Below are 26,559 nucleotides of genomic sequence, written 5' to 3'. Positions count from 1 at the left end.
AGGGCTGGAGACACAGGGAAGATGCCAAGAGCCAAGCTCTGCTCCAAGGACTTCTCTTCTACCTGCAGGCCAAGGCCATGGAAGGAGTGTGGGGTACAGAGAGGGCTGTGTGCGTGTGTGTCCCCTCTTCCAGCCCCCCAAGGTCCCTCCGGGAGGCTTGGCTCCCTGAGCTTGTTTCTTTTGAGCCCAAAGGCTGTATTTTGGAGGAATACAGAAAAGGAAGAACCAGCGTTTGAGGGGCGGTCTGGGGCCATTCAAGGCGCTGGGACTTTGGGGTCAGAAGGCAGCTGGGGTCCTGGAAGGAATGCTGGACAGAACCCCGGCAGAGATTCAAGAGCTGGTTGTAGATGGTAATTGTCCTGTGTCCCCGGGCACGCGAATCTCTCTGGTTGGAAGTGTTCCCATCTGTCAAACAAGCAGTTTGGACTAGTTTTATCTCTGAGGCCCCTTCCGGTAGGCACGCAAAGCGGTTCCGTTTTCCCGAAAGGCTGTATGTAAACCGAATAAAAGCGGCTCTCTACAAAGCTTGGGATCTGTCGATGGAGCGCATCTCAGCCCCCGCTCCTGCACCTGCCTGCGGGGACAGCCTGGACTCCCCTACAGGGCTGGCTCAGAGCGGGGCCACCTGTGGGTCGGAGTCCAGTGCCCCCTGGTGGCGCCCCGGCGGGCAGGCGGCTTCCGGACTGCCGAGGCCCGACGGCTGTGACTCAGGGGTGGCGCCTCTGCAGGGCGGCGGGAGGCCCGACTGGGGTTCCGTCGTGGGCCGAGCGGCGCGATTAATTACCAGCTGCGGGAATCCTTGTCGCCCGCTCGCGGTGACTCACCGGGAGGCCAGGCTCATTCGCCAAGCGCAGGGGCCTCGGTTCCAAAATGAATCTGGGGAAGCGACTGCTCCGGGTGGGGCTCCCCTTCCCTGTGCCCAGCGGTGCCCGCCGACCCAGACGTCTCCCACAGCTCGGGTCCCCTCACCCACAGCGCCGTGGGCGCGAACACCTGCGAATCCCAGAAGTGGGGTGGAGAGCGCCCTAGCAGGGTTCCCAGACTCGCGGGGCCCCGAGTCTCCGCGGATGGGGAGTCTGAGTACTGCCCGAGGGGGGCGACGCTGAGGGCTCAAGGCGCCCGCGCCCGCGAGCTGCTGCGCAAGGATGGGTGGGCTTCCCTGGCCTACTCCGCGACGCCCTTGGCCGCCTCTGCCCAGTCTCCTAGCCCGCCGCCTGGGGGCGTCCCTTTCCCCAAGTCTCCATCTCTTCCCCGGCTGGGGTCCAAGGGAGGTCGCCAGACCCAGGCAAGTGGGAGCCCAGGGTCTCCGCGCCTTCGGCCTCCCCACTTCCAGCTCCACTGCTCAAGTGGAGAGTAAGGGGGTCGGTGGTCGAGGGAAAACCCTCGACGACCTGAAGGGTATGGGAAAGGGACAAAGCAGGGCGAAGCCTCCTCTCCGACTCAAGGAATAGCTCTCCCCAGCCTGGGCTTCCTGTTCGCCTGCCCAGGCTGGCCGGCAGTGGGGCCGTCGCGAGGCGTTGGGGTGCAGGAGGAGGGGCAGGCTTCTGTTCTGGGTGCACCCCGCGCCCAGCCTCGGGGAACTAAGGAGTGTTTCTGGGAAAAGCAACAGGGAGGAGGGGACAGGGAAGGAGGAATGCGGCATCCTCCCCCCGAGGCCCCGACCGCGAGAGTAGCAGCCGCCCGTGACATCCTCCGCGTTCTCGGGGTAAGAGCTCAGGATCAGCAGGTGCGGGGCCACCTGGCCGGAGACGCTCGCAGGGACCGAGGCGGCCCTCGGGACCGCAGCGCGCGAGGAGGAGGTGCGCCCGGCCGGTGGCCGCCCCCGGGGAACGCCCTCCCCTCGAGCTCCCACCCTCCTCCGGGTCTCTCCTCTCCCTTAAGCCGCCGGTCGGCCTTCTCGGGCTGAATCCCATTTCCTCCCCCAGGCCCGGTTCTCTCAAACTCTCAGCCCCGCGAAGCGGCAGGCGCTCCCGGGGAGCTGGGCTACAAGGACCCGAGCAGTCTCATTTATCCTCCCTTCCCCCTTGCGAAACCTGCTGGTGGCTCCGCCTCCCACCCCCACTCTGGCGACACCCAGTCCTCGGCCCGCCTCCGCCCCCTCCCCAGCGGCACCGGCCGCCCCTCCCTGGCTCCCTCCGCGTGCGCCGTGCGCCGCGCTCGGTCTGCAGCGGGAGCCGCCGAGGCCGCCTCGCCAGCTGGCTGGGGACCAGGCGGGAGGTGGCGCGCCCGGGAGGCTGCGGGAGGGAGGGAGAGAGGAAGGGAGGGAGGCCTGGCCTCGGCGTAGCCCGGCCCCCGCCCCCCACGGCCCTCCCGCCGGAGCGAGGTGCCACGCGCGCGCGCGCACACACACACACACACACACACACACATACACACGGGCACACACACGGGCACACATACGCACAGACACACGCACACACACTCGGCTCCCTCCGGCGCGCACGCACGCAGCGCCCCTGGCAGACCAGCGCCGCGGCCGCCTCCCCGGACGCCCGGACGCCGGAGGGCCCCGACCCCGGCGCGGCTCATGCGCCCGCGCCCATCCCGCAGCTCCGCGAGGCCCGCGGGACCCCTCCCGCCGCCGCCGCCGCCGCCGCCGCGTCCGCCGCCCCCGGAGGAGCGGACTGGCCGACCGCCGCCGCGCCGTCCCCGGGCCGCCCCCGAGGCCGCTCCGCCGCGGGCCCTGCCGCCCTGGGGCCGCGCCCCGCTCCCGCGCCTCGGGGGCTGAGCCGAGCAAACTTCGCCAACCGGCCGACGCCCGGCGGGGACCCCGCCGCGTCCCTGCGCGCCCGGGTGGGCGCGGGGCGCTCGGACCTTCGGGCATCCGGCCGCCCCGCCCGCTGCACCTGCTCGGCCCCCTCCCCGCCTGCTGGGGACTCCGGAGACGCCGCCACTTCGCAAACTTTTCCACCACCACCCCCCCCCCGAGGGGGGGGGGCGAAGAGGGCTGAAGGGGAAGGAGGTCCCGCGAGGCGCGCGCGCAGACCTGCGGGCTCCTAGCCGGGCGCCGCCGCCCGGGAGCCGGACCCGGAGGGGCGCGGGCTCCGGCGGCCGCCCTCCAGCCGCGCTCCGGCTCCCGCCCCTGCTTTTCCGGCGGGAGCGGGGGGCGGGGCGCGGAGGGCAGCGCGGCCCGCGCGGTGCCCAGCGGGGCCGCCGTGCATGGCCCTGCGCAGTGGGGCGGGCTGCTTCGGCCGGGTCTGGCGCAGGGTGTCGGGGCTCCCGGACGCCTGGCCCCGGCGCTCGAGCAGCCTCCTGTGCCTGTCCGCCTTCTCGCCCGAGCCCGGGCCCGCGCCGCCCCTGCCCCGCCAGCCGCCTCGCGGTGGCGGCGGCTGTGGCGGCCCCGGCGGAGGGGGGCCCCCCCAGCCTCCCCGCCCCCCGCCTCCCCGCCGCTGCTGCTGCTGCTGCTGCTGCTGCCGCCGCCGCTTACAACTTGGAGGCGGCGGCGGCGGCGGAGGAGGCGGCGGCGGCCGCCGGGCGCTGCAGTGGGACGCGCGCGGCTGCGAGCCTGCGGGACATGCCCCCCGCGCCGGCTCCTTGCTGGCGGCCATGAAGAGGCAGAACGTGCGGACTCTGTCCCTCATCGTCTGCACCTTCACCTACCTGCTGGTGGGCGCCGCCGTCTTCGACGCCCTCGAGTCGGACCACGAGATGCGCGAGGAGGAGAAACTCAAAGCCGAGGAGATCCGGATCAAGGGGAAGTACAACATCAGCGCCGAGGACTACCGGCAGCTGGAGCTGGTGATCCTGCAGTCGGAGCCGCACCGCGCCGGCGTCCAGTGGAAATTCGCCGGCTCCTTCTACTTTGCCATCACGGTCATCACCACCATAGGTAAGGGCCGGGCGCGCCGCCGCCGGGCTCCCCGCGCCCCGGGAGGAGTCCGGGGAGGCGGCTGAGCGCGCGGCGCAGGGCTGGGTGCGGGGCGCCGAGGGTTAAACGCAGCCTCGTCGCCGGGGCCCCTCCCGCCGCGCCCCCTCCTCTCTCGGGAGCCCCCGCCTCTCCTGCGCCTCCGCGCCTCGCCCCTCGTGGACCCCACCCGGGGCTCCGCTCCGCGCCGCCGTCTGGGCCGGGCGTGCGAGCCCCGAGCGAGCGTGCCGGAGCCGGGAGGGCGGAGGCGCCACTTTTGCGAAGAGAGTGGAGCGCTAAGAATAATCCCGTAGCAGACACCCACCCACCCACCGCCCCGGCGCGGGCTGGGCTGCGCGGGGTTCCAAGCCTTACACTTACTACCTCTCCGGGACTTGGAGACGGCTGGCCTGGCTCCGCCGCGCGGAGAGGGACTCGGGCGGCGGGGGACCCTCGCCAGCCTCCAGCCTTCTCTGAGCCCGGAGTCCAGCTTTCCTCCCTCGGGGCTCCTCCTCGAATTCTGGAGCCCGGTCGTGCCAGGTACCCGGAGGAGAGAGAGAGTTTGCTCTCTGGTGATTGGGGTGGGGGTGGCAACCGGGTGAAGTGCTCTAAGAGGGCAGTGGAGGGTGGGGGGCAGGGCAGGACCTGTCCTCCGGCCCCCCGCCCCCACCGGCTGTGATAGTGGGTGAGGCAGGTCTGCGGAGTCCCCAGAAACTGGGGAGGTTCAGCCCTGGTCTGGGGAAGAGAGGCCAATGGGTACACCCTGGGGACTCCTGTGGGTCCCTCTCCCAATGGTGCTAGCCAGAGAGCAAAGTCCCTAGTGGGTGCCCAGGGCAGGGCCCTGGCTGAGATCACGTGGCACTTGGAGACCCTTGGGAACCGGAGCGGGTCGCTTCAACCCAGCGGACACGGCAGTAGGTAGGGTGGTGTCTCTGTGGTTTGCAACTTGTCCCCGCGCGGCACCCTGCCTCTGCCCAGCCATCTCCTTGGACCTGTCAGGGCCGCTGTGTTGGCTCGGGTGGCCTCTTTTCTGTGTCTGCCCAGCCCCCTGTGCCCCCTCGCCGTGAGAAGAGGTCCCCTCCTGCCCACCCTTGTCTCCTCCGTCCGCCCTGACTCCTCCGGACCTCCTCCTCTAATTTCCCCCTTGGTATTTTTCTTTGTCTGGAAAGCTCTGTATGCTGAAAAAGCAGGATTTCTCAGTGCCATATGCAACAGGATGTACCAGCACAGGACGGCCTGTCTCTGCTTCTTGGTTGAGAAGACTTTGTAGAGAGTCATCTTGTTTGAAATGTTTAATTCATTGGTGCAGGTTTTCATGTCTTTGGGAGGAAAATGCTCTTCTGTTGTCTACGTAACTAGCTTTGCTCCCGCTTGGCCCGGCGGCCAAAACACAGAAAAGTCCTTCCTTCCCCACACCCCACTGTGCCTCCAGTGCCTGGAAGGGCCAGGCGGTCATTACCGTCATCTTTGTCGTTAAACTTCCAGCATGAGCTGTGGCGGTCACAGACACACATGGTGCCGATCCTGGGGTACGGGGGCCTGTTTGCTGGAGAGCCCGAGAACAAGAAATGGGCCTCTGAGAACTGACTGCTCTGGGCGGGGAGGGGAACCCGTCATCCCCTCAGCATGCCTCCGATGATCTAGCCCCTGGCAGGTGAAATCTGCTAGCACACCGCGCCCAGGAGCGAAACGCGCACCTGAAATCCATCTGGTCGCGAGAGCTGAGCTCCAGCCTCGCGGAGCGGGTTGGAGTTAAAATCAAACCCTGAGATGCTCCCATTTACCTGAAAATAGAAAGAGGCTGGTAAAGTTCTCATCAAGGCGTGTTTGTTGACCCTGGCGGGTAGCTCCGAGCACATTCTAAGGAGAAACACGCCAAGGAACGTGTGGCCAGACCGAGGGTGTTCTTTGGTCCGGCACACGGGTGGGCCTCCAGTCTGTCCAGGACCAGGGGGACACCTGCTGGCTGTTGGTTTTCCTCACTTCTTTCGTCGAGTTTTCAACCCCAGTTTCTGGAAAGGAAGGTTGGGGCACAGACGCAAGGACAAGGAAGAAAACGTTGCCCTAACTCAGCCGCCCTGACGCTGAACTTGGAGCCCAGCGATCTGCCTTGCATCTCGAGTCTGGCCATCCTGGCAGACCACAGCGGGGCCGTGTCTCTTCTCCCGACCTCAGTTTCCCCACCTGCAGGAGGAGCCTGACACAGGACTGATCTGCCCGGTTGGACCTGAGGGCGGGCAGGCGCCCAGCTGCCTGCGGCTACCTCAGCATAGCGCAAAGCACTCACTCTGTAGGTGTGAATTCACGGTGTTTGACACGGGCTGAGCCCGTGCTGTCTGCCCTGGGAAGCTGTTTAGCCCAAGAGCTCAAATTTACAGGAAACAAAGCACCTTTCTAGTTAATTCTGTTTGTTTTCTTCTTCTTCTTCTTTTTTTAATATAAATGCAAATTAAGGTCCTCCTAGGCCTAGAACGAAAAGCAGCCCCGAGCCGGGCCCTCTGAGGCACCGTCTCCTATTGGACGGTGATATTAACGGGTCAGGTGAATCTTCACGGGTGTTCTTATTTTTAATCTAACCTTGAGCGATTTCTCGAGCGGACTTCAACTTTGAGCTCCAGCCCACGAGGCGGGCGGGAACCTCGTGGCGCTCGTGGTCCGTAGGCGAACGGCGCTTCTCGGGTTCAGTTACTAGCTCCTTCCGTGAGGTGGATTTTAAAAGCAATGCGGTTACCATTTTGCATTGGCTCCGTGGCCCCATGACAGGTTGTGAGGGGCTGGCCCGTGAACCTCGCCCAGCCCTCGGGGCGGGGGACTCGGGCCCGGGCACCGCGGACAGAGGAGGGCAGCACAGGTCCAGCGGGCCCGGAAGGGCACGCCCAATGCCGCCCTCCACCGCTTCCGGGTGCGGTTCCTTCCTCTCTCTTTTTTGATGTTTGCGCCACCTGCCATCTGAAGCTGCCTGCGGGATGGGGCGGTGTTGACTTCCGAGAGGCCCGTGTGGAAGGTGGGAGCCCTGTATCCATGTCCCGTTGTGCTCGGCTGCTTAGCAGGATGGTGGGAAGCCTCTGCCTGGCAGGGCCAGGGCCTCACTTGAATTTCCTGCTTGGGGCAGAGGCCTAAGGGACCCCCACTCTCCCAGCAGGTCTGTAGGCTTCCTGTAGGAGGCACTGCGCCCCACAGTCAGTGCCGGTCTGACAGCAGAGGGGGCATCTCCTGGACCCTTCTGTTTTGAATCTGACGTCTGTGATCTAAGTTGTCACCACCTCTAGGATCATCAGAGAGGAAGAAACAGTGCTTAGAATTCAGATCTCCTCCGCGGGGTCCAGGAGGCCCATTTAAAAACTGGTCTGTGTAGGGGAAGGAGGGAGGGAAGGAGACACAGGTTTTCTGTTTTGGCTGCAGTTTGGAGGGGCGGTGTCTCTCTGGGCCCTTTGGGCTCCTCTGAAGCCGGGGTGGCTGCCCCGGGAGCTGAGGTGACAGGCCTGGGAGCCACGGTCTGCTGGCTGGGGGTGGGGCACACCCTGAGAGTTTTGGGGCCCCTGTGCATTCCTTGCTCCAGGCCCCCTGCCGGCTTGGAGGCGGAGCGCCGAGGGGCATCTCCCCTTCCTCATTCACGCACAGAGCCTGAGTGGAGTTTTCACAAAGTGGAAAGCGTTTTCTGTGTTTTTCTGGCACTCTTGGGTGTAGTTTTCAATACACAGTTTACACTCTTGCTGTGCGCCTGCCCCTGCCTGGTCTGCGTTGCCTCTGAGACTCTGGGGACAGTCTAGATGACAAGATAAGGCCTGGCCTTGAGGGGGGGCGAGGCGGAGCTGGAAACCCTAACGGTTGGTTGAGCTTCAGTGTGAGGCACAGGGACAGTGAAACTCCCTTAACCCGTTCAGTGCCGCGGGTGCAGACGGCCCCAGGGGTGCGTTCCTCGGTTGGCCCTTTGCATCCTTCTGGCAGGTTCTCACCCTCCAGGGAGGCTTGGCCTTCCCCTCGGCCACTCACGGCCTCCCTGAGCTGTGCCCCTGCCCCCTGTGCCTCCCTTGGTGCCAGCGAGGTTGATATCATCTGTCCCGCCCCAGGCAGACTGTCTGTCCATCCCGCCCCCGCGGGCATCTTGTGAAGGATCACAGGGTGGAAACAGGCCCGGGGGGACCCAGCAGGCTGGTGCCGGAGGGAGCGTGGTGCTTTCACACAACTGCACTCGCTTCTCCCACAAGACCGGTGGGAGCATCACCCCACCTGATGGATGGGGAAACCGAGGCATGATGAGGCAGCCCACGCGGAGGCCGAGGGCTGCGAGCTCCAACTGTGGCTTTGTCCCAGGAGCCGAGGATGGGCCTGTGGAACATTCCATCCACATCTTCTGCTTCTCCCTTTCACTCTGCTGTTCAGGAGACCTGCTTAGCCAGGGTCAGGTGAAGGGCCGGCTCACCCAGCGTGCGGGGCCTGGACAGGAGGCGTCTCCCTGCTACTTTCCGGTGTGGCCGCTGGCGTGTGCAGGAGGCGGGCGGGAGTGCGTGGCTGGCTCCTCCTCCCCGGGCCCCGCCTGGACCCCGCGGCGCTCGAGGTAGCATCGGCCCTCCAGTAAACACTGCCTGTGGGTGTCGTGGAGGAAGCCGAGAAGTGAGGTTCCTTCTGACCCTGGGTGACGTGAGAGAGATAGCTTTCCTGAAGGGCATGGGGACACCTAGCCAGGTGCTCTGAGGCGGGGGCAGGTATCAGACGGCATCCACCGTCCCGACACCCGTCGCCGCTGCCTCCTCTTTCCCGGGTCACCTCACTAGCCAAGTCCAGGAGGGTCAGAGCAGCAGCAGGAGGCGAAGCGGCCCTCTGTGCATCTGGCCTCCACGCGCACCTGTGTCCACGCCTCCAGTCGCCGGTCCATCCCCGGGTCCCCCAGGCGTCTTGCGTGCGCACCGCCCCCCATCCCCTTGCGCTCCCTCCCAGGGTGCTCCAGGCACCTGTTTGTTTGTGTTGTGTATCCGTGCATGATTGCAACCAGCCTTCTCTACAGCCACTCACTCCCCCTTTCACTCGTTCGCTCGTTGACTCCTCTGAACGGTCACTCAGCCCTCCATGTACCGTGTTCACTCCTCCAGCGCTGGGGTTTTACCCGTCTCCGTCCCTGTGCTGGGTGGGAGTGCCCAGGGCCCCGGGTAGCCTCTCAGTAAGTGCTGATGCCCCGATGTGGGGGGACCCGAGGTGTCCCAGCCACATCACCTTCCTGAAAAGCGGTCGGCCAATCCCAGGCACTTTTGCTTTTTAGAAATGTTGACCGAAGTACGACGTTCACACGGAAAAGCGCGTGTAAGCAGAAGTATATCGTTCAGTGGTTCCTGTGACCAAACCACACCCTTGTAAGCCCCACTCAAATCAAGAAACGTTGTTACCGGCACCCCAGAACCTCCCTCCGCTGGTCAGCTTCTTGAATGCCCCTACTGACAGGGAGCTCATTCCCTTGCATGCAAGGTGGTAGGGTGTGTTTATATGCACGATGTAGGTATTGTGTGAGGTTCTGATCTGGTGGGGCCACCATGTGGAAAAGCGGTGTGTGTGTTGGGGGGGTCATTCTTTCAAAGGGGTGGCCAGTCTCTGTGGTGGTCACCTAAAGAGGGGACAGAAGGTCTGCATTTAGAAGTTGGAGACGGGGGGGGGGGCTCAGGTGCAGAAGAGAAGAGGGAGGGACTCAGCACCTGGATGTGTGGTGCCACCGCCGTAGGGGGGTGTGCTTGGGTAGTCCAGGGTGCGGCTGGCCCTGGAGCCAGGACGGGCAGGCCGCCAGCCCAGGGGGCCTGCCCCTGTGAGTTAGGGCACGGAGCAATGCTACTCTTGGTTTACACCAGCCTTGCCGGAGCACCAGGAAAACACCGTGGGAAACAAGTGTCCTGGACTCAGCAGAGCCCCAGGAATTTGGCGGCAAGGACCCAGGCGGGCTGGGCTGACAAAGGAGGGGCAGGCAGTCTGCGCCGTTAAGGGAGTCCCGCGGGCAGAGGAATTCTGGGATATGAGCATTCCAGTGAGGGTCTCCTCCCCCAGTGGAGCATCCGCCTCCCTGCCAGCCTTGGGGAAGGGGGTTCTGGGGTTCATTTCACCAAGGGATTTTGTTTGAGGGCTCCTTTTCCCGCCCATCCCGACTCTGGGATCTCTGCCTGTACAATAGCTAAGGGCGCCCAAGCTGTAGCTTGCGGTTCTCCAAAGGAAGGAGTGAGCGGAGCTCGGCTTGCCCCCTGTCCTGTAACCGACTTTAGGAAATTGGAGATAGTCCTAGGCCCCCGAGTTTCTTCTAGTCGTACCTCCCTAAGCCTGGTTCTTCTCCGAGCAATTTCGGTCTGCGTGTGTGCTCTCTGAGTGCAGAATACCCCCTCCCCTCGTCTAGGTGCTGTGCTTCTGTTCATGCCCCCCCGGCTTGGTAAGCCAGCTTTTCTGGGCAGCCCCTCCCTGCGCTGACGTGTCTCGAGCTTCTAGTTCACGCAGACTTCTTTCGTCTGCTCCTGAGCAGCGGTTTCTCTGTCTTGCGTTGGTGTGAACCCAAGTACAGTCCCTGACGTGGATCTCTGAGGAAGAGAGTGGGATCGTGTGCTGTGGACCCAGAGAAGAGGGGATGGTTGACAGAAGAATTCGCGGTGGCAGGGGAAGGGGAGGAAATTCAGGAGTGGCCAGGAGTGTGTTGGGCCCGCGGGTCAGGGCACTGTGAGCAGCTGTCAGTGCAGGGGGTTCCCTGGCGGGTGCATCCTGGCCGTGGCCGCATCCCCACCCCACCTGCTCCCGCCTGGGCTTTTGGGGTCAGCCAGGCCTTGAGCAATGACAAAACCTGCCTGGGGAACAGCCCCTCGCAGGGGTGCTAGCTGAGTGGGGTGGGCGAGCCCTGCCCGGTCCTCACCCTCATCACGTGCCCAGCCTTAGAAGGAGCCAGTGGGTGGCCCCGGGTGAAGCGTGGGGTCAGACTAGAGGAGGCGGCCCTGTGGCCATGGTGCGGTGGTCGCGACGGGGACAGCTTTGGTGCGGCGGGGGATGCTGGGCCAGGTGTCCAGGGAGTGGGGGAGGTAGACCTGAGCCCTGCCCGTGGCCTCGGCCTTCCCGTCCAGGGGAAGCCACGTGCCTCCTCGGACTCGGCACAGAGGGGCTCGGGGAACAGGCGGAGCCCGGGGGCCTGTAGCCCCAGGCAGGACTGCCCCGTGTCTGTCTGTCCCGGACGCCCAATCCCAGCTGTGACCCACCAGCCTCGCTTCCTTGTCTGTGAGATGGGGACCTAGAGCTTTGCGTGTGTGGCTGTGAACATTGAGCGCACGTCTGTGAAAGGCGTCTTCGGAGGCACCTGGGGCTTTTGGTTGTGATGATGACGGTCAGGCGGACGCCGGACTCCTGTGTGCGACGTGGGGGACTGGTCACGTGCTGCTACACTGCCCGCCCTCTTGAGGGTCGTCTGGTCTGCACTGCGACTTGTGGGGCCCGTGGCCCGGACCCTCGTGAGGGGCTCCCGCCAGCTGCAGAAGGAGGCTCTCAGGGCGGGACGCCGGGCCCGGGTCTTTTGGGGCCACCGCGTACAAGCCCAGGTGCTCGATTTCCCCAGACGGTTCCTGCCGAGAAGATGCGGCTTCGGGGATGCCTGCCGCCATGACCCCCTTTGTGAAGGTGACACCCTGCCAGGCCCCCCAGCACCCCGTTCCCCATAGGGCCAGAGGCAGAGCCTCGGGCCAAAGCCCCAGCCGGTCCAGTGCCTGCCCGGGTCACAGTTCGTGCCGGCTTCCCTGGTCCAGCTGTGCCCTGCCCCTCCCCCGCTGTCCTTTCCCCGCCTGGGCCGGGGATGCGTGGCTGTGCCCCCGGCCTGCTGTACCTCGCCGTCCTGGGGCGCCTCTCACCCGGTGCCCTAGTTTTGTGTCTGTGCCACAGCATCCCCTGCACCGGAGGCCCCAGGGCAGGGCTGGGCTCGGGCTCCCCGGACGGTGCTCAGGGCAGGCCCCCTAGACACCAAGTGCCACCTCTGGCCCCCAGAGGCAGGAGGACTTCGGGCTGGCTGCTTCAGGGGGCCATCTTCCCGCGTGGTTGTGCCTTGGGGCCCCGGGCGCGTGCCCGATGGAGGAGGCCCCTTTGGAACTCGAGCTGTTGGTTATAATGGGAGATGGCAGGTTAGGGGCCCGTCGTGCCAAATGGGGACCTTCCCGCTCCTGCGGCTTCAATGTGTGACGTTGGTCCCCAACCCACTACTGGTGACAGACCCATGTGAGTTAGTTGGGTGCCTGGCAGGAAGGGACACCCATCTGCGACACGGCCTTTGGCTTCACCAGCTGTGCCGGGTGTGTGGGGGGCACCCCGTTGGGGAAGGTGACAGGCCTCCCAGCAAACATCATGAGGCCTTTGCCTGGGCCGAGGGCCACGGGGGTTCATATACGTGGCCGCTGCACCCCTGGCGCTGCCCCCCCCCCCCCCGGCCTCCTATCCTGGGGCCCCTCCTCTCCCTGCTTCCCTTCCTCCCTCTACCTCCCTCACACACGGCCCGGACTACCGCTTACCTGGCAGTTCCCACCGGAGACCTCGCACGCGCTGTTCCCTCCACCCAGCCTGGGCGCAAGATGCAGAGAAGGCGTTTGTTGACTGACTGTCAGCCAGAGGGTCAGGGGCCGGGAGCGTGAGCGTGTGATGTGTGTCTCCGGGTCCTGTCGACCGTTCCCTGGGGGTGCGGAGCGGGCACGTAGCTGGGACGCTGTGGGTTTCAGGGGTGGCTGCGGTCTTCCAGGGATGAGGGGCAGAGCCTGGGGGGGCCGTCCACCCCCGGAGGCGGTCTGGGCTGTGCACTCACGCCCCGGGCCCCCGCCACCGTTCGTGCCCACGCACCTCCACCGCGGCTGCCCCCGCCCGCCGCTTGGAGCCCAGGAGGAGCTCGGTGAGGTGACTCTGCCCGGCGACTCGGGGCCTTGGTTGGGGGCTTGTGTGGTGCCTGCCGGCAGGGTTCCCACCTCTGCGGGCAAGAGACCGTGATTTCTTCCGAGCCACGGCGAGGATGCTGGTGTGAGCGCAGCAGAGAGCACGGGACCGCGTGGAGGGACCGCGTGGAGGGACCGCGCGGAGGGCCCCGGCCCGGGCCTGGGGTGTGCTGGGTTCTAATCCTCCCCGGTGACCTCGGGCTGGGGCAGCGGTCTCCCCGGGGCCCACCCCTGACTTCGGGGCGGGATGCGTCTGCGCAGTGGGGGTCATCCTGTGCGCGGCAGGACGTTGGGCAGCATCCCTGCCCTCCACTGACTTGTTGCCAGCAGCACCCCCTGAGTTGTGACACACAGAAACGTCCCCAGACATCGCCACATGTCCCCTGAAGTGCAGAATGGCCCCTGGCCTGGTGAATTCTCTTCCCTGAAGCTCTTCCGCGGAACTGGAGAATAAGCCACCTTCTGGGCCATGGCAGGTGGGGGCCACGCTGGGAGAGGCAGCCCAGTGGTGGGGTTTCTCAGGGGAGGTGACATCCGTGTCAGGATGTGGATGGGCAGGGGAGCTCAGGTGGGGCTGAGGTGAGCCTGCTTACAGAGGGTTCAGGTGAGCCACTTTGGGAGGTCTCCGGGGGGCCACTTTAGGGAGTCTCGGGGGGACCATTTTAGGGGGTCTCGGGGGGCCAATTTAGGGGGCCTCGGGGGCCAATTTAGGGGGCCTCGGGAGGGCCACTTTGGGGGGTATCAGGGGGGCACTTTAGGGGGCCTCGGGGGTAGCCACTTCAGAGGGTCTCGAGGGGAGCCACTTTAGGGGGTCTTGGGGGGGCCACTTTAGGGGTTCTTGGGTCCACTTTAGGGGGTCTCGGGGCCACTTTAGAGGGTCTCGAGGGGAGCCACTTTAGGGGGTCTTGGGGGGGCCACTTTAGGGGTTCTTGGGTCCACTTTAGGGGGTCTCGGGGGGGCCACTTTAGAGGGTCTTGGGGGGAGCCACTTTGGGGGGTCTCAGGGGGGACACTTTAAGGGGCTTCGGGGGGGCCACTTTAGGGGGTCTCGGGGGGGGCCACGCAGGTGGGCAGGGTAAGCTCACTGGTGCTGGGAGGACCCCAGGTGGACCCTCAGCTTCCACCCCTTAAGCAGACACCCCGAGCACGCTGTGTTGGGGGAGCGTGGCCTCGGCTCCAGCCCTGCCCTGAGGCCCTGGGAATGGAGACAGCTCTGGGCTCCATGGTCTGCCAGGTGGTGTTGGGGCCTTTGTGTCTCTTGGAGTAGGTGTGAAAACGGGTGCTGGTGGTACAGGGCTGGCCTGGGCTTCGAGCCACGTATCTTGTCTGGGCCCCAGGAAAGGGCCAGGCCCTGGGATGCTGGGAGCGACTGGGGAGATGTCCCTGCCGGGTCTGGTTGTCATGAGGGGCCTCCCAGCGTGAGCGCCATTTCTGGGAGATAAACCCAGAGCGCTGGGGAACACTGGCGGTTGGCAGAATGGGTCTGTCACCTGTTAGGGACAGTGCTCAGGCCAGAGGGACCCAGGCACCGGCAGAGTGAATGCTGGTGTGTGCTCACATCACTGAGCAGAGAATGCAATGGCAGAGAACATTTTATAAAGAGGGGAGAAAAGCCCCCACAACTCCCCTGTGGTTCTGTAGTCGTATCTGAAAATGACTTTAGCTTTTCCTGTTCACATGCTCATCATTTTGCCCACATTTGTGTACTGTTTTTATCACTTCATCAGAATGAGTGTGTTAGAAATTATGTTCAGCTGCCTGTAGCTGAAAACCCTTTCGGTGGTGCCTTGACCAAAAGCAGTTTCCTGTCTCTCTGTTTTGGAGTCTGGGATGAGCAGGTGGGCTGGCAGGCACTCCAGGATGCCTTCAGAGACTCTGGCTCCTGCTGTCATTCTCTTCTGCCATCTTAGTGTGGCTTTTGTCCTAAAGCCGGTGCCTCATGGCTCCAAGATGGCTGCATCAGCACTGGCATCACCTCCGGCATCCTCCTGGCAGCGAGAAGCAGAAGAACAAAAGAGAAAGGCGTGTGCCAGCTGGGCTTGCTCCTATCTGAAGAGCTTTTCCGGATGGCCCACCCACGGCCAGGACTGTGTCTCATGACCAACCCTAGCTGCAAGGGAGCTTGGAAAATGAGGCGTGCTGTTTCTCAGACCTAACTGGGGTTCTGATGGTGAGGAAGGAGCGGAGCTAGGTGTTGGTAGGCACCCATAGTGTCTGTAGGGGACGCCTAGCAGTTCAGAGCCCTTTTGTTTCTAAGTTTGCGTCCAGCACTGCCTTGTGTTTCTGCCGTCTTAAGGGAGATTTGTTTTCACGGCTCTAACTCCAGTAACAGAATGTCTTGTCATCTCTTGACTCCTCTATTCATAGCAATTTAATGTACCTTTTTTTATTTTCATTTTTCACCAACTCTAGGCAGCGCTTTCGTGAACATCTGTGTGCGTGTGTAGCTTGGGTTGGGTTCTTCCCTAAGGGTTTTGGGTGACGGTGGGATTCCCAGGCCAGAGGGCGCGAGGGCACCGGTGATGGCGGGTAGTGTTCCCACCAACCACACAGGAGGGTGTGGGTCTCCTGGTGCCGCCGCGGCTTCGGCAGCTCTCGGCAGTGGGGAAGACGTTTTTGAGGTCCTCGCCATCTCAGAACATTTTCTTAGCAATCTTTGTGTGGCCGGGACCCGGTCGTGCCGCGTCGGAAGGCTGGTGTCCCCAGGTGCAAAAAATCCACCGTCATCTCGGACACAGCTGGTCCAAGGGACTCCGTGGGTGCAGTTGTGGACCTGGGGCCCTTGACCTTCTGAACACCGTGGAGCCAGGCCTGGGAAGGGGAGCCCCTGGGCCCTGGTCTAGCTCCGGGGATGGGAAGTTTTGCCGGGTCCCTCTGGTCCTGTCGGTTGGCTTGGTCACTGGAACACCGAGCTGAGAAGCAGCCCCAGTGGGAAGAGTGCCCTCTGCGATGGATTAGTCGTGTCTGCCTTGGGGATAGAGTGGACAATGGTGGCGTGCGTCCTTGTCCACCCTGCACCAGTGAAAGGGAGAACTGCGGAGATGGAAGGCTTTTCCGTCGCTGTGCCTGGAGTGCCGGCACTCCATAGGTATTGCTTGTCCCTGGGCGGGGGGGGGGGGGGGGGTTCCCGTTCTCTACCACCTTTGTAACCCTGTGAACTAGGTGGGGTCAAAGATTAGCCCTGTTATGTTGAGGCTCAGAGAGATCCAGTGACTTGCCCGAGGTCACACAGTGACAAAGGCAGATGTGGCATCAGTGTTGAAACAAACAAAAGAGACAGAAGATCTCTCGGCGGCTTGTTTTAGTCATGCCGACCAGAGCTTCCCGGGGCAAGGTTAACCTCCCTTCTCTCGCCACAACAACGGAGTGATCATTCGTGATTTCTCCATGGGGTTCTGGTTCCTGACACTCCATCTCAGCGAGTTGCATCCTGTCAGCAACCCTATCGGACGGATACTTTCGTGTATTCCCATTTTAAGCTGACGTGGTAGACCAGAGAGGTTACACAGTTTGCCCAAGGTCACGCAGCTAAAGAGCGGCCACACCAGGAGTTATGCCCGGGCAGTCTGACCTCAGAGTCTGTGCTTGTAGCTATCGCGTTACATACTGCTTCTTTTGACCTTCTGTATCAGCTAGCTAGCGACGTGTAACAAATCACCCGCAAATGTGCAGGCTTAAAACAACAACCATTTATTACTGCTTGCAGCCTGTGGCTCAGCTGGGCTTGGCTGCCCCAGATGGCTCAGCTGGGCGCCTTTTCTCACTGCTGGTCTTCAGGCTGACAGACGGCTCTGTGCTAAGCCATTGTGTGTTTTCCTGTGGTGGTGGCAAGGGGTCAGCAGGCAGGGAAGGCGAGTGAGGTCCCTTATGCCATGACCCTACACTTTTGCTGTCATTCCGTCCACATACCATTGGCTGAAGCCAGTCACATGATCAAAGCCAGCGTCCATGGGCAGGACATCCACCTCCCCTCGATGGGGCCAGGTTGCCGGTGCTGTCTGCTTCTTCTGCTGGCTGACCCAGAGCCCGTCCACGCCCCTTGCTGCTCCCTGTACTCAGCTGCTGGGCACAGTGGAGCGAGCACGGCTTTGGACTATGATCTGGATTCAAATGCTCCCCACCCCTCTGTAAGGCAGACAGGGAGCCATCTCTCTGCATTCGGCAGCCCCACTCCACGATGAAGTGCCACAGACCCAGGGCTGGAGCACCAGAAGCTTGATTTCTCCCAGCTCTACAGAACAGAAGTCTGAGGTCAAGGTGTCTGGTTGTCCCCCAGTGTGTCCGTGTCCTAATCTCTTCTTATAAGAATACCTGTCACCTTGGAGCAGGGCCCCGTGCCTGACCTCGGTTTACGTTGATCACGTCTGTGAAGACCCGTCTCCAAATACAGTCCCATTCTGAGGTCTTGTGGGTCAGGACTTCAGCATATGGATTTTGGGGAATGCAGCTCGGGCCGTGACATCCTCCTGGGGCTGAGCATTAAGTGTGAAAGTGGACCCGAACCGCCTGGCGCAGGATGCGCGTGGAGAGGCTGTTCCACGCATGCTGGTTCTCCTCTGTGTCACCCGTAGGAAGACGAGCCTGTCTCATTATGGTCAAGGGGAGTTTATATTTTATTGCCCCGATGTGTCCCATGTTTTTTTGTTATTCTCAAAATCTAGTTCTGTGTTGGGTGGAAAGGCCACGGTGGCGGAGTGGACCCAGCGTCCGATGTGTCCTCGGGAGACCGAGCTCCCATCCCTGCCCCCTCCCCATGCTGGCAGGGGGTGGCGGGGGAGCCCCCTCACTGGTCTCAGCCTCAGTGTCCCCACTCGCAGACTGGGAGTGATCCTGCCTCCTTCGGCATGTCTGCGGGTTCGGATACACGAAGTCTAACGTGCTGCTTCTAAACGTGTCTGTAACTGGATTTTTAAACAGGTGACATGTAGTATTTCTGTAAGTTACACACACACACACACACACACTGTCTAATGTTAGGTTTTTGGTGTGGTTATCTTATTATGGTTCTATAGAATACACGAGTCCTTCTCTTTTGGAGATAGATACCAAAACACTTAGAGATAAAATGCAGCCTCTGGCACTTGTTTCAAAATAATCTGAATTGCTGGGAATTACTAGCCTCAAAATAATCTGAATTGGGTGGAGCGACCATGAGCTGTTCATTATTTGTATGCAGGAGACTGTTACACGGTTTTCTTACCTTAGTATATATTTGAAAATTTGCATCGTGAAACTGAAACCATTTGAACAGAACGCGGAGCGGAAGCGGCCGCCTCTGTGCGGTCGGGTCCCCGGGACGGGGCAGCGGCCGGCAGCGGGCCGTGCGCAGGGGGACGGAGCACTTCCTCGGCTGCCCCCCCAGGCTCTGGCCTGCTCGCAAGCTTCCTTTGGCCCTTATGTTGCTTGAAGATATTTGGAGTTAGTTGAGGACACGTATTGATCTTTCAAAAGAACCAGTTCTTTGTTGTGTTTATTAGTCATGCCGTCTGTCTTGCTGACTTTTGCAGTGGTATTTATCAAATGCCTCTTTTACGTGCCTTAGGTTTGTTCTTCCTTCTTCACCTTCAAGCACCGAGAGATGCCAGGCTTTTGTTTTTTAAATGCAGGCATTAACGGCTACGCTTGTTCCTCTGTGTACCACCATGGCTGCATCCCGCAGGTCTGTTATCATCACTTATTTGTAAATAATTCACTGCTGGGCATATTTTTTTCTCTAATCCAAGAATTATTTGAAGTGTTCTGTTTTAAATTTACACGCACACGTGCACGCACACACTGTTGTCAGCATCGTGATTACGAACGTGAGCTTTGCGGCCAGGCTGCCTGGCTGTTGTCCTGTCTTGGCCATTTACTAGCTGTGTGACCTTCAGTGTATAATGCAACCTCTCTGTGCTTTGGCTTTTGCCATCTACAAAATGGGGGTAATAATAGCAATGAAAATAACAAGAGCCCTCAAGGTTGTCAAGAAGACTGAGTTAGCTGTTGCATTCCAAACTTTTGAAGGCGCTAACAGCTGTTGAGTGCTCTCTGTCTGGAAGTTCATGTCTGAATTACATACGGCTTCTACATTTCAAGATTTTTGGGCTTTTTCCTTGTAGTTCAAGGATCACTTTTTTTTTCAACTTTTTAAATTTATTTTTGAGAGACAGAGACAGAGCATGAGTGGGGGAGAGACAGAGAGGGAGGGAGACACAGAGTCCGAAGCAGGCTCCAGGCTCCGAGCTGTCAGCACAGAGCCCAACGTGGGGCTCGAACTCACGGACCGCGAGATCGTGACCTGAGTCGAAGTCGGATGCTTAACCGACTGAGCCACCCAGGCGTCCCCCCAAAAAATTTATTTTTAATGTTTATTTTTGAGAGAGCGAGACAGAGAGTGAAAGAGAGAGAGAGAAGGAGAGCACTAGTGGGGGAGGGGCAGAGAGAGGGAGACACAGAATCCAAAGCAGGCTCCAGGCTCCGAGTTGTCAGCACAGAGCCCGACGCGGGGCTCAAACTCACAAACTGTGAGATCATGACCTGAGCCGAAGTCGGATGCTTAACCGACTGAGCCACCCAGACGCCCCAAGGATCACTTTTTATAAAGTTCCAAGGATGCTGGAAAAGAACATCTATCTCTCCGCTCTGCCTACATTTCTACATACACCTGTAAAATCAGACTGGTTTATTACGTTATTTGACTCCTTTTCAAGGGTGGAAAACCAGCGAATGCTGGCTAACTCAGCCCGTGCGCACGTGGGGTTCGGCACACAGAGTGTCTTAAATGATCACTGTTTGGTTGCCTTTCATGCCCGTAGCGGAACCTGCGCTCATTCCCGCTGCCCACGGCCCCCATGGCGGTCACGTCAGGTGCCCACGCCGCTCGCTTCCGCTGCCGGGCCCCGGAGACATCCCGTCCCACGCCCGGTCTGTGGTCGTGTGAGGATCGTCATTCTTACTGAGGCCCGATGAATTTCCAAGGGACGTCTGTTAGTGCCTCCTTCAGCACTTTGCCACTGGGATTTGCCAGTGTATTTCTGGCAAATTGTATTTCTGTATCTCTGGCGATTTTTAGTTTCGTGTATTTTGAAGCCACGTGGTTGGATGTATAAAGTTGTGTTCTCTCTCCCTGGTGGAGAAGCTTTACAAAGCAAGCTTCTGTATGGTTTTTGATACCTTTATTTATTTATTTAAAGTTTATTTGTTTTTGAGAGAGACACAGTGTGAGCGGGGGAGGGGCAGAGAGAGGGAGAATTTCAAGCAGGTTCTGTGCTGTCAGCGTAGAGGCGGATGTGGGGCTCGAACTCATGAACGCTGGGATCATGACCTGAGCCAAAATCAAGGGTCAGATGCTTAAACTGCTGAGCCCCCCCAGGTGCCCCTGTTTTTGATACTTTTAGCTGTAAATTCTTTCTTGTCCTGAGATTATATCTGTGTCTGATTTCTTCTATGAGCACCTGTTATATAGATGTTCGTGTTTTTAGCTTCTATTTTACCCTTTTTCATCAGGAAGGTTGTGACATGGCTTATAACAAAAGGTGTAAAAGTAAGGTATAGAACCAGGTCAAAAATCGTGTGTGTGTGTGTGTGTGTGAGAGAGAGAGAGAGAGAGAGAGAGAGAGAGAGAGATTCATACATATTAACCTTCACAACGGCTTTGAGACAAGTTGATGTGTATTTGGAGCTTCCTAGGAGGCAGGACAAAAAGAGAACATCACACATTGGGCTCAGAGTTGCAGAGTGTGTTCTCCTGTGGTCGGAGAGGGCTGGCCGAGTAAGGTGCCTGTGTCAGGAACAGCGATGGGGACCAGGCTGAGGTGTGGCTGGCCTGGAGGCAGCCAGAGGACGCGGATTCCCCAGGGAAGTGTGAGTGGACCGTCCAGGGGGTAAAGGTGCAGGTCTCCGGGGTGTGCTCCCCAGGGCCATCGGTGCCCAGGCTCCTTGGATTCTCCCACTCTGTCTTCCTGAGTGCTGCCATTTGGACCTGTGCTGGCTGCATTTCTGTTCCAAGAGGGAGAGGACGGGGCAGAGGTCAGCAGGGTTATGCCAGCCAACACCACCCTCTGGACACACTGCCCTGGGAGCCCGGGGCAGCTTCTGCTCCTACCTCGTTGGCCGGGGGCGGGTCTCACGGCCCCACTTAGCGTGGGGGGCGTGGCTGCGTGCCCCGTCTCACACCTGCCTCCAGGCCCCGGGGACACAGAGCCCCGACCCCTGGACACCCTGACCACCCGTTCATTCACCCTGCAGACTCTGCTCACGCTCTCCCCGTGGCAGGGACAGCCCTCTGAGCCCTCAGCCGCGGTCAGCCACTACGCGTGCCGACGGGCGACCGGGCGCCTTGCAGGCAGTCCCATGGACAGATCTGTCTTCCCTGTCTGGGCTTTCTCCCCCCATCTAGGGAGCGATCCTGATCCTGCAGACGGGGTTGGCTCTGAGGCCTCCTTCTGCTGAAGGCAAGGGCCAGGGTGTCTCCAGAATCCCTCGTGGAGGAATCAGCCCAGAAGATGGCACTGAAATGGGAAACACTTGCACGGAGGGGCACCCCAGAGGGCAGCGAGCATGGCCGTAGGGGTGTATAGGAGGGGGCTGCCTGGTTTCCAGACATCTGCTCTCCTCCTCTAGGCAGGGGACTCTGGCCCTGGCAGGACGTCGTTCTCTGCTTCTTAAGCGTTTCCTCCTGGGCCCAGCAGCGGCCTCCCAAGAGGGGGTGCTAAGTGTGTCGGTACCCGGGCGGGGGCGGGGGGGGGGGCCTTGGCCATCAGCCAGCACCTTGCTCTCGTGTGCTTTACCAGAGTCCTGTGGGGGCCCCTGTCCCCAGCCCCTGACGCCCCTGGCTGAAGCCCATCCTACCCCCCGCTCCCCACCGCAGACCCGGGAGACCCAGCTAGCAGAGGTGTTCTGGGTTTTTTCCTTCGGGTTTTGTTTTCCAGCCCAGCCTAGGTCCTTTCTGGGCACAGAGAGGAGCCCTCTAATTTTTGGCTTCCTCTGGGGATGACCTAAGCATTTGTTTTCAGAGGGCTGGCGGGGGCCGCCAGGCATTATGCAACACAGCACTAAGACCGCGGTTCCCGCCGGCCCTCTCCAGGCGCGTGCATTTCTGGGGTGGCTCAAGGCCTGTGCTGATGTGCATTGCGCTGGCCGCGGGCCATGGGATCGCGTCGAGTCACTCCCTTGCTGAAAAGCCATCGATGGCTCCCGGCGGCCTAGAGCATGCGGGCGCTGCTTCTCGCGGTCCTTGAAGTCGGAGCTCTCGCCTGCCGCTCAGCCCCGTCCCGGCAGCACCCGGGGCCTGCAGACCGAGTTTCCCGACCACTCAAGACCCACCCTCTTTGGAGTCCTCTCTGGTTGTTTAGGTGCCCCTCCCACGTGTCCCTGCAGCGCCAGGGCCCCTGCGGGCTTACCACCTGTCGCCCTGCGTGCAGCTCAGCGCGTCCCAGGCCTGGCTTCCTCCCCTGCCTCAGCAGGACTGCCTTCACCTCCCTGTGGCTGAGGCGTTTGTCCTCTGGCGTCTGGCACTGAGCAGGCCCTTCCGAGAACGTTTGTTGAATGAACATAGGCGTGTAAATGGAACAGCTTCCACAAAAGCTGTATTTAATTGTTCTAGAATATTCTCCAGGCCTTTCAGAAGAGCAAATTCTTGAAAAACAACAGCTGAAGGGCAGGTGTCGGCACAATGTGGTGGGTCGTTGTTGGGAGGGCGGTCCCGCCTTCCATGGGATTGGGTCCTCCCTGCACCCCTCGGCCTCTCCGCTCACTCTGAGATACCCACTGACTTTTCTGGTCTCCCTCCGGATTCCCTGGGCACCTGCACGGCCTGGCCTGGTTTCCGTGGGGCCACCAGGAGCTTGGGAAGGGAGCCCTCTCCCCACCTGGGGCTGGGCCACTCTTCTAGGTGGCTCGCTCCCCCTAACTCCGGGCCGGCCAGCGGGCCAGCCTAGTAGCTGTGCTCCACAGTGGTGCTCTGGGCACTGGCCCTCACGTTGGCCTCTCCACTCAGATCGTCCCCGTGAGGTGGGCCTGACCCACGGCCAGCCTTGCTGCGGAATGTTCCGGACTCTCACTCTTTCTGGCAGAGGCATCACTCAACCCAGCCTTCCCACCGCTGTGCCGTCTACGGCTCCGCAGCAGGGGTGAGCCTCCTGAGGCCGGAGGCCCTCGTCCCAGCTCCCGAGGGGGCTCCGGGGAATCTGCAGGATCACGTCCAGACTTCTGGGGTGTGCGGGCGCCCACACGAAGCCACCCTCCTCTGCCAGCTGCCTCTCTTCAGGTGGCCTGTGCCCCCGCCTCCCGCCTTTGCTCGGGCTGGTCCCTCTGCCTGGCACCTCTGTAGGCCACTGTGCTGTTCCTTCTGCTCGGTGGGAGCGTGTGGAGCAGCCCGTTCGAGGGGGAGCGTGCCCAGCGGTCAGAGCCGCCGGGGGCGCCACTCTGCTGGGGGCACGGCCTGGCCTGGCCTCTCTCTAGCCGGGCGACCGTGAACAGGCCATGTAGCTCGGTTCCCATCAGTAATGTGGGTAGAAGAGAGACCGTGAGGGTGTGGTGAGATGACGTGGGCACGCGGTGCACGGTGGCCGAAAGGTGCACCGTCGGGCGGGGGAGGCTGTGAGGAGGCAGACTCTGTGCCAGGCGCCCCTGCGCAGGGGGTGGGAGGCGCACGTCTGGGGACCCAGTTGTGGAAAGAGCAAACGTGCGTCTGGAGCTGCGGTTATGAGATAGGCCGAGAAGGCGGGAGCCAGGGCGGGGCTGAGTTCTGACTGATGGTCAGGGACGGCGTCCGTGCCCCCGAGGAGAGCTCTTCAGGCTGGCCCCCCACTGAAGGCAGGGGTGAGGCTGGATGGGCGGCGCCTTGGAGGACATGGAGGGGGAGGGCACTCCGCTCTGGAGCCGGAGAACGAGACCCACTGGGCTCAAGTCCTGGCTCAGCCATTTACTAGAGGGTGGCCCCAGGTGTCGCTCTGTCTGCCCTCGTTTTCTCCACGACGGTCTGGGGACCACAAGAATGCCAATGCTAGAGGGCTGGGTGTGGCTCCAGAGAGGGACTACAGGTGACAGGCCTGGTGCACGCTGGGCATGCATCTCACGTAGGACACACCGTCCCCCAATCAACGATAGCAGCTATGACACAGGGCAAGGTGCACCTGAGAAAGAGCCCCCGGCTGCAGGGGAAGTGGGGTGGCGGGGCTGTGGGGAGGCTGGAGAGTGGCAGCGGCTGCAGCCTCCCGCCCCCAGCCCCCAGCCGTTGAGCACAGGTCCCGGCCGCACTGAAGGAGAGAGGCAGACCTGGGGCACTGAAGTCTCAGGGGGACAGACCAGCTTCCTCGGGCTCACCCCCCGCCTCCCCCACGACCCTCCCCTGCCCAGGGCTGTCCGATCACAGCCCCTCTGGACACGCAGGACCTGGCCGGCCTCACGAGCTGCCATCTGCAGGTTCCGGATGGTGGCCCTGGCTCGGACGCGTCACGGGGCGTGAAATGGGAGACCGGGCTAAGAGACCGCATGCTGCCGTGGCCCTGGCGAAGGCTCCGTCCTGAAGCTGGGCCTTCCCTGCCCCTGTGGCATCCCCGGAGGACCCAGCCCTGGAACTTCCGGTCCCTGCACTTCTGCTGCTGGCCAAAAATCAAGCCAGGAGCCCACAGTTGGCTTGCTCCGGGCCGAGGCTGTGCCAGCAGGAAGAGAAGCGGCCAGCGCCCGCTGGCTGTGGGTGCAGCTTCCCAAGTCCCTACTGGCGTGGGGTGGGACCAGGTGGCTCAGGGGAAGGGACCCGGGAACTGTGGGCTCCCCGGCCACACACCCCGGGACGGCACTGAGCCTGGCACACGCAGCAGGGACGCTCCTCGACTCAACACATCATGGCAGCTGTGACGGGGGCTCCAGGGCAGTTGGGAAGGAGCCCCAGCACACAGGTGGGAGGGCCGTGGTGATGCATCCTTCATCCTGGCTCCTTCCTTGTCCCTGTGTCCTCAGTGACTCAGTGCTTGTGACACGTAAGGCACTTGATAAATGCTTGTTTGTTAATGAGTGAATCCGCGTGGAGTCCTGCTCTGCCCCCAGCTGTGCGGCCGCTTCCCCTCCCCGGCTTTAGTCTCCCGAGCTGTGAATGGGCACCTGGGAGAGACTTGGCCCAAATCCTGGGCTTTGCCCTCGCAGGCTGTGTGGCCTTGAGTGAGCTCATCAACCTCTCTGAGCAGTACGTGACCTGTGATGTGGGACTCCCAGCGCGAGGACTGACTGAGAAGATGCTGGGGAGTGAGCTCTAGGTGCCTGGTGCCTGGTGCCGGTCCCTGCGGTGCCCCCAGTGTTACCGGGGATGCTCGCACCCAGACGTCCTGGGCCGAATGGTCCCTCCCTGTGTCCGTCAGTCAGCATGGTGCTGACCTCTTGGAAGGAGAATGTGACCACAGCGGCTCGGTTGGGGATTCTCCCCGGAAGAGGAAGCTTGGGTGTCAACAGGCCAGGTTAGCTCCTCAGGAGGTCGTCAAGGACTCAGCCCCTCTGGCCTCCTGTGTCCCCGTCTTTAGCGAGTGGCTTTTATTTGTCCTTCCTCATCTTCTGGGGTGGGGTGAGGAAGGGGAGGAGCTAAGGGGGGTGTCCCCCGGGGCTGTACCTGAGCATGAGGGACATAGACTCTCCCACAGCCCCGCCTGGAGTGAGCGTCCGCCCTCCCTGGCCTCATCAGGGTCGCGTGGCCACCCCTGGTATTTCTAGGTGGGCCCGTGGCCGTTCAGATAAGACTGAGGTTCTCTTCGTGAGGACGAGGGGTGAGGTGTCTAGGGGGCAACCTGTGTGCAGTCCCGGAATCAGGTGCTCATTACTCTGAAACGTGCTTTAAAACAAAAACAAACTTGTAAATCATCGGGGTGTTTCTCCAGGCCCCTGCAGCGGCGGCTGGGGCTCCACCACCGTGTGGATGGACAAGCTGGGCGTGGCTGGCCTGGGGAGCGAGGGGGCAGCTGTTTGGCCCGCTTGAAGTCTGGAGAGAGAGACCATTCATTGCCGTGTCTCCGAGCGAGGACATTGGTCCCAGGATGGGAGCCTGTATGTCAGCAAGGACCCATTGGTGGCCCCAGCCTGGCCACGTGGGGCCACGGGCCAGCCCAGTGTCCTCAGGCCGTCAAAGGGAATGGTGTCTGTGGAGGTGAGAACCGGCCACGCCGCTGAACCTGGGACCTTCCCGACAGGACATCCGGCTTCTTGGAGGCTCATCCTAGCAGAGCCGGGAGTGAGGGCAGAGATGCTGGCCGTGAGCTAAGACCCAGATGCACTTTGAAGTGACCTGGAGACAGGTACCCTGCGAGCCGGGGTGAACACGGGACAGTGGTCCCAGAGGGGCAGTGGCTCCGGCTCTCTCAGCCCGCAGGGGAGGTGGGTTCAACTCCTGAATCTGAGAGGAGGGCTCGGGGAGGCCCCCTCCTGGGGAAAGCCCTCTCTGAGAGCCCTTTTACCCGTGGGTGAAATCTGGATTCCAGAACCTGCAAAGGGTTGCTGTGGCCCTGAGACCTCTGGGGAAGAAGGTGGAGGCCTGGGGGCCGGTGGTCACCAGGCCAAGCAGGTGTGGGCAGCGGGGAGAGCAGGTGACGGACTGCGTGCCTCAGCGGGGCGGCTGCGGGCTGGTCCCGTCGGGACGAGGTGCCACGTTCCCCTCTGTGGTCACAGACACTCGGGAGCATCGGGTTTTTCTCTTCTCCTTTGTAAAGGGGTCCAGCCCACTTGTCACCTCTCACAGAGTACTTGGAGTTCAAAGAAATTACTCTCACTGGGTCCTGAGCTGCCTCTTGGGGTTTGAACAAAGCGGCAGCCAGGGCCGGCTGGATGATGAACGCTTCTCGGC

At 61.7% G+C, this 26,559-nt stretch overlaps 1 protein-coding gene across 1 annotated transcript in view; it reads left to right on the top strand.

Annotated features, from left to right (window-relative positions):
• Window positions 1-2,173: 2,173 nt before the first annotated feature.
• Window positions 2,174-26,559, top strand: part of KCNK9 (potassium two pore domain channel subfamily K member 9) — a 77,709-nt gene continuing 53,323 nt past the window's right edge. Inside the window, exon 1 of the mRNA XM_060611401.3 lies at window positions 2,174-3,829. Coding sequence (XP_060467384.1) covers window positions 3,160-3,829 — 670 coding nt within the window. The 5' untranslated portion in view covers window positions 2,174-3,159. The remainder of the gene's footprint in view (window positions 3,830-26,559) is intronic.

Source organism: Panthera onca, chromosome F2, assembly GCF_046562875.1.
Source record: "Panthera onca isolate mPanOnc1 chromosome F2, mPanOnc1 haplotype 2, whole genome shotgun sequence".
NCBI lineage: Eukaryota > Metazoa > Chordata > Mammalia > Carnivora > Felidae > Panthera > Panthera onca.
The sequence above is the reverse complement of the archived record's forward strand: the minus strand, read 5'-3'. Positions and strand labels throughout refer to the sequence as shown.